Genomic DNA, 13,586 nt, shown 5'->3' with positions numbered 1-13,586 from the left:
ACTTACCACTGAAACCACCTCATTTACTCCCTCAGAAAACATTCTTGCCCTAAGACAGCATCTGAGTTCAGCCTGATAGCAAAGGTCCTTGATAACCAGCCCTCCCCCAGCTCCCTGCTCTCTCCAATGATGCCTAAACCCAAGGCAACCGCAACTCCAATTCTGAGTGGCAAGCATAGCTTGCCCTTTTGGGACTGGACCGAGCAGAACAGTGCTAGGCTTGCCAACACGGAGCCTTCTCCTATTGGTTTGAACACCCTGGACTGTTCTGAAAGTCTTAGTTGCTTGAAAAATGCCTTTTTCATTTGAAAATGAGTTGGATCAGCTAGGTCTGCATTCAGCTGTAGAAGTCTCATTTACAGTTAAAGGAGCTGGTTCCTACCTCCTCCTGACTGGTACCTCCAGTGACCCAACTTAGATCAACCACTGACTTTGCTGAGGATTATTTAAGACCCCAAGAGAGACTGAAACAGTGAATGGTGGGCAAAATCCCTTTGCACTTACTATGGACAGCTGCCATTCCCGTAACAGCCTTGGAATACAAGAGGCAGTTTGTACCGCTCCAAAAAAATTCCTTGGCCTTTACTCCACAAAAGCAAATGGAACAATCTTACAACTTCATGGAATATCTGAACCTGTGTTAGTGCAAAGCTGGTTTATTATGGAGTTACCGGGAAGATTACAGGCAGATGAAATTCCTGCAGGGAAAACCAAGTTCTTGCCTTTGTTGTCACAAATCTGTAAGGAGGGTCTACAAATAAGAATGTATTTGCAAACATGATTTCCCAAGGCTAGTCATTGTGTTGGTGCACCAGAAGACAAGGTCCACATCCTCCTAAGCCTGCTCAGGTTAACCTCTGCCTACAGCCCCCAATGTGGGTCTGGCTAGAGAAACACACCAAGCTGAAGCCTTACATTTCAAATGGGTTTAGCATTTTGAGCCATTAAAATGAGTGCTCTATTTTTATCATTACTGAAAACCCCCAAACCCCAGCAATAGTTTTCCTCGTGTATGTCAAGGAGTTTTCCAATCAAGTCTGCAGGAGTCAGCTTTACATCCTCACCCACTGACAGTTTAATTACTCTCATTGTAGAAGAAAGTATCTAACCACATACAGTCAGGAAAACAGCCCCTTAAATACAGGCTTTTGGGCCTGTGATCCCCAATTTGAAATTCAATGAAGGAGAATGAAACATGCACACTGCAATCCATTTCCTGATTCAGAACACTTGATATTATCAAAACACAGAGTTCCACAGCTGACACACACATTTCTCTAAAGCATTGGTAAAACCCTTCCAGCATTTTAAGCCCATGAAATGAGGATTCAGCATGGTTCAGATCAGATCTAAAGGGCAGTGCTAGTCAAAGGCGAACAGCGCAACGCTGTGCTCATGAACACATTAAAAAGTCCATCTAAAATGCTGCTGGAATTACACTGGTATTTGAAACCTGCTTCTCAACAGTGACAACATTAAAGGTAAGTCATCACTGGTGATTCTCAGCAATAGATCTGCACTAATGGCTCCTTAGTTAAAACAAGGAGGAGGCAAGACAGGAATTCTCAGACACTCATATGGCAATTCAGCGTAAGTAAGTCTGGTGAGGTCATAAAAACCAGTGAAATGTGTCAATAGTTACAGACTAAAGCTGACTACCAGCCCCAGCTGCCCTGTTCCCCACACTGCTACCCAATTCATTACAGACAAGCCAGTTCCCAAGCCCAGAAGTGCACCTTCTAGTCAGTTTTAGCCAGTGTGCTGTACCAGCCTTCACACTGCCACAAAGACGGGTTCTGTCAGCAGCAGCAACTCATGTACAGTTAAGTGCAAATGTCAGCTATTAAAGTATTAGAAAACTCAGTTTTAAAGTGAACACATTGTCTTACAGCTGTGGATGTGAAAGAGAACAGGATCCAAGGTGGTTCCTACTGCACTGCACCATGCCATTCATTCCGAAACAAGAGACAGTCTACGTCTGTGTTACATACATAGTTTATAAAAGAGCAATGACTTCTGAAGAGTGGGGAATAGCCAGAACACTCCAAAACTGGCTGTAACAAGAGTATATGTGTGTTTGCTTTATGAAGCTTACATTCTAACGTTTACAAAGGCCAGCACTTGTAGAAGACTCTCCACTAACAAACAAATCTGGAATACATCCATTGTACAGGTAAGTCAGCCAAAAATAAGCAATAGCTGTGCTCTTCTCACTTGTAGGAAAGCATGCAACAGGTTTCCCCCTTCTGCCACCCCCTGTTCAGATTTCTACACCACAGTCCCATTAAAAGCACTCTATGATGAAACTGGGGTACAGGCACCAGGCTGAATTTTATCACAGATACCATTTACCAATGTCCTGCAGATGTTAATGCAGCCTTCTGCTAGCACCAGAGAGGATACAAGCATGGATACAAAAATATTTAAGCAATTTAAGACATCAAAAAAGGTCAAGAAATAGCACTGGGCATATACAAACAAACTGAACATTCACTCCTGTAGAGCTCCTTTAAAAATGGCACCAATGGACAGTGTTTTACAATATGCACATTTATTCAAGGTGGGGAACTAATGCTCCACAGGTGAAAAAGGAGAATACAAATAAAAGTGCCACTGTTGGCCCACAATGGGATTGCTTACAATCGAATGGGAACACTTGGAAAAAGAACCTGGTATGTACATGTCTCCTGGGAACTTAATGGCTTCTTCAGAACACAAATAACTATGGTTGTCCCCCTCCCCTTTTTTAGCCAGACGGTATTGCCAGAGCTTGTGCTCCCTTTCCAAGCACATCATCTTCCTTGAAATTCAGTACTTTTTTCTTTCAGAAAGATCAGAAGTTGTACTTTTAGGTAACAAAAGCATTTATGTTACAAACATTCAAAACCGGAAGCTTATGATTCTGGCAGACAACGTTGCGTATTAAATACAAACCAGCCAGCAATTACTGAACATAAAAAACTTATTCAATCATAAAAAAATACTATAATTCATCACCACAGACTTTTTACATAGTTATAAATAATAAATAGCATAACACAGTAGATTACAAACGGATTTATTTTGCCCCGTTAAAGTCTTTAAAAAGTAAAATATCTCTTGTCTTACCTCAGCCTGACCAAGGTACTGTAGCAAGCCTGCTCGGAGCTCAAACATAAGCCAAGCGATATGCAGAGCTCGTGTTCAACCCAAACTTTTCAGTCTTTCCTTAGAGATGGAATCTTTGCTCAGCTGTTTGCCCTGCTCACGACCAACGAAGGTGTAAATGCAGCTGCAGGGGGGCATCACCTCGGCTGCTGTCTTGGGCTGCCTACAGCACTCGGAGAGCAGCACTGAGGAAAGCAGCCTCCAGGACAGGTTCTGGTGAGCACCCTATAACCCTATAAGAAGCTGTACATAAAGGGGTTTTCCCCACCCACCCCTCTGGTTTTACATTCCATCATTTTGTAACAATGCCCCCCTAAGGCACAAAAATACCTATGACCTCAATGCCACGGGAGACATCGGTGGTGCCAAACATGGTTCTCCTACACAGTAGTTTAAATAACTTTGTTATCTGCATTGTGTGTCTTAGATCGAGGCATGGATTCATTTTCCTTGGCCAAACCTTGCTGAATATTGACCTTATTTCATAAAATCTGTAGGGTAAAGGATCTGGGGAGAGAACTATGCAGCTTTTTTAATCATATTTGTAGAGTACTGTTATTTCTTCACTGGTGGCAAAAGTGCCAATCATTTTGTTGTGGGTTTTTAATGTAAGAGAGGGAGATTTCCACACCCACTGTAAGAAAAACGACTAGCAGCACTAAGAAAAGATTTTCCTTCCTTCCATAAAAGAATTTTTAGCTAGTGACTAAAGATAAAAAACACCACGGAGAATATTTTTACTCAATGGTAGAAGTGCCAGAGAATAAATCAGCATTTTCAAACCCCTCCAAATCAAATTCTTTCCCTAGACATAGTGACCACAATAATAATAGAAGTAATTCTCCTACAAATTGCAACACTACTAGGCAGATACCTATTCTTGGAATCAAATTGTGTATGCAAGTTCCTGAAAGCAAAAAGTTAGCATAATCTGAGCAGACAACTTGTTTAAAGAAAAACACAAATTTGCAAAAACAGACATTAATATGGTCTACAACGTCCATTAAATGGAAAAAAATCAAAATCACTGGAAAGTCACCAAGGATTAAAGGAACAAGAATAGTTTTCTTTCAGTAATCCTCGTGTTAATGGTTCAAGAATGAGAGTTCATTTCTCTGTACGAGTGTACAGTGAGGAAACAGCACAACCACACACAGATTAAGTCACTTAGGTGAGAGATCATCCATCAGAATGAACGAAGAGCATGAGTTGGAGCATGTCACTGGAGACTCTGTGGTTATGCTGCCTTTAGTCAGCGAGTCAGAGGACGAGCCAACACTGCTGCTGCTCCCATCAAGAATATCTGAAGACAGGCTGGGGAAGAAGGAAAAGCTCTTTAGCAACAGGTGCACAGTAACTGTGGGTACAAGGCCAATGTACTGTCGCCTTGTAGAGGTGTAGGAGACCTATACTACCACTCAGCCTTTACTGCAAGACTGGCAGCCCTGAAGACTCCTTGTTTTCTGTAGCATGTTACAGATATATTCATGCTCCTTATGGGAATGAGGAGCAGAATTTCTTTTTTCTTTTTAACATGCAGAATAAATCATCACTCTCATTTAAATCACTCAAAGAAAGGATATGACAACGAAAGAGAATAAAACCTTAAAAGAGTATAGAAAAGAATAGTAACAACCTAATCAGCAATGCAGCAACAATGTCATTGCTTAGCTACTATGTTCTTTAATGTTGCACTACTCAGAGCAACATTTTGAAACCTGTTTTGCCCTTGTAAGGAATTCTGGTGGTTGGATTTTGAAGTCTTGATACAAGATTCCAGAGGGCATAAATGGATGCTTTTATCATTTATGCTGGAAGCAACATAAAATAAAATCTCTCTAAGCAGTTCCAAGTCTGTAGGTAAACCAAAATTGTAGTAATAGAGTTGGTATTTTACAATGCTTATTTTCTGACTTCTGACACAAAAGAGAACTCAGCTTTTAATGAATCCTGATAAACCAGATTGTACCACTAAAAACCATGAATAAAAACATGAACTATGTAAGCACAGTAACTATTCACACAAAATACCACGGATACTATATGAGCACCACCTACAACACAGTGAAATAATGAAGCATCCTCAAAAAAGAACTTTGCTTATGAACCAACAGGGATTTGTAACAATCAGATTCAGTATGAAGGCTTTGATACACAAAATGTAGGTTAGAGTCTGCTCAGGAAGATCTGATCAAAGGAGCAGGAACACTGTCACACTACCACAGGAGCAGTTCCCAGTAACATGCATACACAAGCTATATGCAGAGTATTTTTCCCTGGAAAACAAACAAGAACACTTGTGATCCATGCACACTCCCTGTTTCGGCATTTCAGGGCACATGAAATAGTTTACCATGAACTGAGATCGGTCAGATGTGTAACATCTGGAGAAAGCATGTTGGTTGTTCCTTGAAATAGTCTCTTTGGCTGACTTTCAGTTTCCATTTCACCTAAGGAAAACAGTGCAAATAATCAAACTCACTTGAGCCTCTGGAATGTCTGTCCATTTAACATTTGTCTATGGTAAAAGACAGGATTGCCCCATGACAGTGCAAAGCTATTGTAACTCAAATCCTCTCATTCAGCAGGCCAAGCACTTGGGTAAGACATTCATTTGACGCTGTTGTATAACCATCCAGTCCATCCTGAATTTAACCAATGCTTCAGCAGTATCTGAGGGGCTACAACAATCTCAGCGATGTAAAACTAGGCACTTGCTACCTGGACTATAATCAGGGAAAATAATCTAAAGCAAACTAATTACTGTGACTTAATTTTAAGTAAGCAGTTGATATGAAGAGACTGACATAAGCCAAAATAGGGAGATTAAAGTTCTTAGTGATTATGAAAGCAGGAATGGCAGCTTGGCTTACAGTTTCACACTCCTGCAGACAACAAATTCTGATGCATATGTACACTGCTACAGAAAAGCTGAACAGAAAACAAAATGGCATGTGTCTGCATTTCCACTTACTCATCGTGGATCAGACTATCTTTGTACCTGTAATCATCTACTGATATTAAGAGATTAAACATGATGAGGAGAATTCATATAATCTGTTTAGTGTAATCTACCCTGAGAATGCGCAGGTTTGTGAATAGCCCCTGTGCAACAGACACATCTGGAAATACATGAATTTGCCAATGAGAAGCTTAAAAACACCCCTTTCAGCTACAGTACATTTTCATTTTTAGTTTGGCAACAAACACGTATGAAATGGAAAGAAATGTTCTGGCTTTTTACCTACACTTCACAACAGTTGTGGTGTCAGTTTGAAAAGCTGACCGAGGTTAAGCAGTACAGCAAACTGAAGTACATATTAACATATGTTACGCAAGAGAATTATACTACCACTTGGTTTATAGAGACTGATAAGCCCCCTAAACTTTCTTTAGCTCATGGAGGTACATTCCCTTCTTCAAAGGGAAAGAATAACAGCTTCTATCAAGCTGAATGGGCAAACCCCCCCCACATTTATAATATATCCAAACAACTAACTTAAGTAACTTCAAATTTCACAAAGACAAATCTGCTCCAACACACTGCACAGTGTGCCAGCATCTATTCCCTCTAGAAATGTTCTTCAATACATTGCTTTCTCCTCCCACGTGTCACGGTGTCGCTTTGTCACCATGTCACATCTATAGAGTATGAACTGTAAAGCTACTGCTAAAATTCTGAAATAACAGGATTCTGTATTTAGGAAAAGAAATGAGGGTCATTGAAATGGGTTGGATGTTTTAAATCTAAGTAACATTGAGAATTCCTTGATATTTCAAGTAAAAAAGGCAAACTCCTATCTCCACTTCATAAAAGATGCTCCACAAGAGCACACGGATAGGTGAGGAAAGCCTGCCCTTTACCTGCTTTTAATACAACACAACCTGAGTAAAGCCTACCATAAAACACTGAAAGTAAAGCAACGCAATATAAATACTTACTCCTTACTGAGTAATATTTAATGCCTCTAAAATTCATAGAAAATAACAGAAAGAACGAACTGGCATCCATGGGAAAACTTGCCTCTCTCCCCTGTCAATGTAAATTAGACAACATTCTTTATCTGATAGAACAAGCAGCCCTAAAACAACACTAACCAGGACCTTTTCTCGAAGGCCAGGTCTTGTAAAATAAAGGGAGATGCTTTTTATGCAGTTAAGAATGCCCAAGTTAAAATGCAGAAAGAATAAGCATGGCTAGAGGCACGCTTGTAAACATCTCAATCTCCCAGTTCTACTATGGAGACTTGTTCTGGGCTGCAATTTAAATATCCTTAACATGGAATACTTCCAGGAAAGAATGCAGTTTTCCCCCTCCAGGAGGAAAGCACTGATCTATTCCACTTCTCTAAACACTCACCTTCTGAACTTTCAGAGTGAAAACAAACATTCAGTACTAAGTTTAGCAGATAGTGCATGATAAGCAACATTCCTAAGATGAACTGGAGGGTGTGCACTGTACAGTGGTACTCTTAGGAATGTCAGGGAGGGCTTAGGAATATTCATAACATTGCATTCGATGTGTAATAAAGTTTGCCTCTTTTAAGTAATTGTTGCTTTTAAAGGTTTTCATTCTTGTGTTTTAAACTACCTATTTTCCACTGTATTTTGAAGTTACAATTGGCAAATTCCAGTTCACCATGGATACAAGTGCATTGTATTTACAGAACAAAAAAAACATGGAAAAAAGAAATGCATCCAGCTGCAAAACTACATCCCAATAGGGATCAGATAAAACATCTAATACACATACCTTTTCTTTTAATGGGGCCAAGAACACTGGGCCTGATACAGTTAATAGGACTTTGACTCCTCCTGCTATAGAGAGAATACCAACACTCAGTCAGGCCTGTTCCACCACACCTAGCATCAAATCAACACAACCACAGCACCATGAAATGTTCTTTAAAGCTATTCCTGCACAACTGGAATGCTTAGGGAGTCTAAATACATAGATAACAAAGAAAGTGCTTGCTATTAGAGCAGATTATCTGCCACACAAAATTATAGTACATTTTCCAGGGCTTTCTCCTTTCCTTAGTGCCTCACATCCTCATGTCAATCATGTCCATTTCTAAACTGCATTTAATATACAAAATCAATATGCTGGAAAAGTTAAAGTTCATTTGAAGTACCCAGGAATGTCCCCACAAGTTACCAAGTCTAGGCTGAAGTTAACTCAGGCTTCTATAGGTGAAAAGCTACTACTTGTAAAGGCTGAACTTCCAGAGCATTCTTACATGGCAATACTTCAGCTATTGCAAAACTGAAATCACTTTCAATGCCTTAACATCAGCTTTAGCTAATCTTCATGCCAGCCTTGGAATTTAAGCCAATGTATACCTGCTCCTTGCAGATGTTACTTACTTGGTGAATCGCCTTGTTGGACTGGGAATAGGACTTGGAGGTAACCCATTGCTGCTCACAAACATTTGCAATGATGGTGAAAAACATTGCTGCAGAGAACATCACATGAAGGTACTTCAGAATTCCCTTTGAAATATTCAGCTGTTTCACCCCACCCTCCAAACAAAACACCCCCAGTTAAAGAAAAGCTGGTAACAGCGTACGGCAGAGATGATCATACATAACCTTAGAGGCATTAAAACCTTAACTTGCAAAAATAGACTGCCTAAAGCAAGCCCACTGAGATTAACTTAAAATGCAAACCCACAGGAAATCTGAAATGGAAACAGAAGCTGTTTTCTAAATATGAGAGTTGTTTCTGGTCTTCCTGTTACATTTAGAAGCAGCACTACAGTACTCAGGACTTGCTTCTTTCAAGGGACTTGTTAAACAAACAGGCTGAGTTGACTCAAAATACATCTGACCTGAAAACTTAACACAGTATTCCAGATAGAATAGAGCTCTGTGGTTCTGCAGCTCATTTGAGCTGAGCCCATGAATGCCCACAGCTAAACACAAAAATGGTTTTCTGGCAAGTTACCTACTACTGCTTTACAGTCGTGATTCCAAAGGTACAGGAGAGGCTGTTAGCATCAGGGTTACACTAGGAACACATTTACTCAGCACTAATATGATGCTCCATGCACACACCATCAACAACACTAGTTGAGGCATGTAATACAATACAGCAGTACAAAAGCAGAATCACAAAAGAGGGTGAAAACAGGGTCAATCAGCCCATCTATAAACACAGTTCCCAGTTTCTCTGTGCTGCATTTCAGTTTTCCAGTCCTCACTGGAAAAAGCAGTTTATTTAATATACATATATTCCCTTTCTCCAGCATCTCCCATCAGTCTTCAGTGCAAGTTCTGCACACCGGAGTCCTCCTTCCCAGTGATTTATGCCTTCCTTCCCATAACTGACGGATATACTCATCCTCCTCACCACACAGATCTCCAGCTTCTAGTCTTTGCCTACACTCTTACTCTACACATGATATATTCCAGTGTTGATGCTTCTTCCCCAGCAGCTCCCACCTAGGCAGCTGAAGATATCACGTCCAAATCTGATTGCTATAATGACCTCTTCCAGCTTCCCTAGAACCAGAATCCTGACCTATCCCAACATCACACAGACAGCAGCAACTGCAAACATTCAGTGTGGCAGAACTGGGACACTCCTGAAACTCTGCAAGCTCTAAGCTGGTAAAGATCTGATTCCTAGAAACAAGTAAAACATGGGTTTGTTTTTTCGTTGTTTGGTTTCTTGAAAACTATCAGTTTGTGAAGTTACACAGTCCTCACAGTTCACCTTGGGCTAAAACTCTGAAGTGTTCTTTCAGTTTGGTATTTCACTTTTCCTACCTTTCCTATTCCTCTTGTAGGTGAGGGTGCAGGCGAAACTGGAATGAAGTCTATTCTCTTAGGGGAGGAAGATTTCTCAGACTTGTCCAAGTCATTGTCGCTCTGTAAACACAAGGTTTCAGACTTAACACTGTCACAGGACGCTACCTTAGAATCCAAGGCACAACCTTCTAGTGGGGAAGTCATTGGGCCAAATGCACAAAAGCTAAAGCAGATGAACTTAAGTTCTTCTTCAATTACTTTCACAGTTAATGTCTCTCTTTCCCTTAAATTCTTCAGTTGAGTGTAATAGTAGAATTAAATAGGAAACATCTATAAAAAGATTACCAGGCTCAAGCTTTCCTCCCATGACTGGCTTATCTGCATTGCTGTCTGCACTTCCCTAGAATACAAAAAACCCCATCAGTAGCTACAAAGAGGATAACTCTGGCTATTTTATCATCTTGTTTGAATAACACCCACCTTTCATGTGCTGTTTCTCGGTTCATTAAATCCACTCCCTCCTCCTGCAGGAGATAAAACATCCTCAGTTTCCCCATAACATTTGCTTTGTCACAGGTAGTTGGAATAGCACTCATGATTCAATAACTTGCCATTAGAATTATGAAATGCAAACAGCAGGACCACTCCAGAAAGAAAAGAGAGCTACCAGCCCAGCTCAGTTTCTCTTAAACGAAACAGTACATCAAAAATGCAAGGTAGCTTAAACATGGCAACAATAAACCTTGCAAGGATGTTTCCTTGTTGGAACTGAATCTTAAAAAAAAGACTGGGTTTTCTCTAGTGCTTGAGGAACTCAACAGGAAAGAAACTCCCATTAAGTACTTCATTATTATATAATGTTTTTCATTCTGCTACTAAATACACAGATAAAACCTACACTCACCCTTCTGATCTGATGAAGTCGGCTACTAGGAATGCGAATAGGAGATGATGACAACAACTGAGGAAAAAAAGGGACAGCCACAATGATTAAATCATATCTCAGCACCTTGCACACATCCTATTCACCACCACCTGCATTCTTAGGGAATTAAAAACGAGCTGTACTACACGTGGATGACTCAAATCATGTTGCAAAAAGAAAACACTGGCCTTCAAGAGAGAAGACTTGTTTTACGACTTACAAATTCATTCTATCACTCAGCAAGTGGCACAGAGCTCAGGCTTGCATGCAGATACTGCTCAGCATCTCGAATACATAAACTACCATGAGACAACTGAGAGATTTTTTAAGTGAACCTATGAACATTATACAATTCCCTGCTGCCCAGAACAAGATGACAAACTCCTGTACTAACTTACTCAAGGAGCTGGCTATTATAAAGGAGAAATCCCAGTGTTTCAGCTCAGGTTTGAACAACACTCCCTAAAACTTGACTGTTGCAATTCTCCAGTTTTACACATCTCATTCCTCTGGAACTTTGGCCACCATCACATACAAATGGGCCAACAGTCCTCACCGAGGATGCCCATTTGTCCTCTGTAACACCTTCTGATTTGAGTGCCAAAATGTTACTCTTATTTCTAAGAAATCTCATAACAAGACACAGAAGAGAATCCTATTTCAGGAATTTAAGTATTGCTTTTCTCAAAGCCTGTAGGACTTTATCTTCATGAGCCTCAAAATGAGAAAAAAAATGCTCAGTGGAAAAAGAGCATTTAGGTCCCTGGGTTGATATGATGGAACAAAGAGAAATGCATCGCCTTTGACACGTTAAACAGCAGGACTGCTACCGTCAGACTTAAAGAACAGAAAGCAGAACTTCACTCAGCAAATTACTCTTCTTTAAAACATTTTCTGACATGCGGTGATCACCCTTTCCAATGCCAAACAAACAGGCCAGTGAAGATTCGATCCCCTGTTTCATTTTTACAACAAACTGAAAGACTTTTAACTGTGACAACAGTTTTCTCTTCCAACCCATGGTCAGGTCCAAGTTAACTTTAAGCAGAAGCACACACAGCTTCAGCTGCTGTTGCCTTCTTGGGGACATACAGGTAAACAATACACCAGCATTATTTCATTGCGGGTTGCAGTTACAGCTAGAAAAACCGTCATATTCTGTAGCCTGAAAGGTTGCTGGGATACACAGTGCAAATACAAATCAAGTTTAACTTCATTTCTCCGGCTCAATTACTTCTTGTTAGGTGTAAACCAAACATGCTTAAGATTCCTCACCATGCTGTGACGGCTCGTAACTGTTGTGCTGTTCCTGCGAGTTCGCAGCACGTAAGGCTGAAAAACCTGCGAGTTGTCACTGGGGATGGAACATAAACTTTCGTGAGTAGCTTCCTAAGGGGTGTTTCACTTACAGCTGCCCAGCGCCCGAAAACACCCATTTCACGTCGGCAGAAGCTCCGCTTTCACTGACGGCGCCCAGCAGCCACCTTCCCCCGCAGCCCGCGGGGATCCGCTGCTGCCCTTCCGCAGCCACCCGCCACCCCGACCCGAAACCGGGGAAGTGAGGCCTCCACCGCGCACCAGCCTGCGCCGAGCGCCGGAGGGCAAGGGGCACCCTGGCTACGGGTCGGCCTGTACCGCTCCACGGCTGGGCCCCGCGGGACAACCTGCTCCGAGGCTGCCGGGCCGGGCCGCGCCGCGCTCACCTGAGCCCGTGGATGAGCGGGGCGCTGTTGGATCTCCTCAGGCCGCCCCCGTCGCTCGGGGCCGCGGCGCTCCCCGGCGGCAGCTCCAGGTCCAGCTCCATTTTCTCCTGAGCCATCGCGGGGGCCGCGCCTCCGGCTCCGACTGCTCCCGCTCCGCCGCGATGCCCATTCACTGCCGGCGGCCGCAGCGGCTCCTCATGCCGCCGCTGCCCCCGGCCCCTACAGGCCTCGCGGGCGGCGCCGCAGGCACAGGCCGGGGGCGCGCCGCGCCCGGCGAGGGGGGCGGCCCCAGCAGCGCCCCATGCCGGGGGAGGCCCGGGGGACGGCGCCTTCCCCCACCCGCTGCCGCCGCCACACGGACGCGCTCCCGCTGCTCCCTCCGGTGCGGCCGCCTCAGGCCTCGGAGCGCCTCGGGCCGCACTCCCCTCCACGCGCCCGCTGCCGCCCAGCGCGCATGCGCTGGAAGCCGGGCGGAGGCAGCGCTTCCCCGCCTTACACAGCGCATGCGTCCCGCGACCGCACCGCGGTACTGCGCATGCCCTACAGGCCGCCATCCCGCCAGCGCCGGCTGCGTGCGCGCTCCTGAGCGCGGCAGAGCACGCGCGGAACGGCTGTAACGGGCGGGGCGCCCGTTTGAAACGGTACAGGGGGTGCTAGGAGACCGACACGGGGGCGTGGTCTGCAGGGGACGCGGGTTCGAATCCCAGGGTGGCCATAACGCTGCTCCGATCTTAGCTGGGACCGTCCCGGGCTCTGCCTCGATAGAGCAGCCGTGAAAAGCCTTTGGGACCCTGCTCAGGGTTAGGTTCTCGCTCTTCAGCTGAAGTCGCACAGCCTTCCCTAGCGTTCTGTTGTGCCGCTGAAGAACGTGCTGGGGTTTTAATCAGTAACATGAGCTCCCATGCTGCTGTCAGAAATCCAGCATAACGTTCATACAAGACCCAAAATTCTAGTTCTTGGCTGCATTTGGGGATCGGGATGGCATTTACAATTCCATTCCAAGCAGCAAAATGTTGTGCTTCCAGATTCTTATTTTCTAGTATTTTTCTGTAATAAAA

General features: G+C 43.3%; 1 protein-coding gene and 1 non-coding gene across 2 annotated transcripts; both read right to left on the bottom strand.

Annotated features, from left to right (window-relative positions):
- Positions 1 to 2,534: 2,534 nt before the first annotated feature.
- Positions 2,535 to 12,967, bottom strand: PABIR2 (PABIR family member 2). The gene is made up of 10 exons (XM_062612737.1): positions 12,529 to 12,967; positions 12,101 to 12,179; positions 10,805 to 10,861; positions 10,381 to 10,424; positions 10,246 to 10,300; positions 9,919 to 10,020; positions 8,515 to 8,603; positions 7,901 to 7,965; positions 5,501 to 5,597; positions 2,535 to 4,461 (listed from the first exon to the last, which is right to left on the bottom strand). The coding sequence occupies exons 1-10, from the start codon at positions 12,642 to 12,644 to the stop codon at positions 4,311 to 4,313; spliced, it is 855 nt and encodes a 284-aa protein (XP_062468721.1). The 5' UTR covers positions 12,645 to 12,967; the 3' UTR covers positions 2,535 to 4,310.
- Positions 4,541 to 4,687, bottom strand: LOC134160644 (small nucleolar RNA U109). The gene has a single exon (XR_009963644.1). It is a non-coding gene; the product is annotated as a small nucleolar RNA U109 (small nucleolar RNA).
- Positions 12,968 to 13,586: the final 619 nt, after the last annotated feature.

The sequence above is a fragment of the Pezoporus occidentalis genome, unplaced genomic scaffold, assembly GCF_034315485.1.
Source record: "Pezoporus occidentalis ecotype Australia unplaced genomic scaffold, CSIRO_AGI_Poc_V1 ctg161, whole genome shotgun sequence".
NCBI classification, from domain to species: domain Eukaryota; kingdom Metazoa; phylum Chordata; class Aves; order Psittaciformes; family Psittacidae; genus Pezoporus; species Pezoporus occidentalis.
Note: the sequence above shows the minus strand (reverse complement) of the source record. Positions and strands in the feature narration are given on the sequence as shown.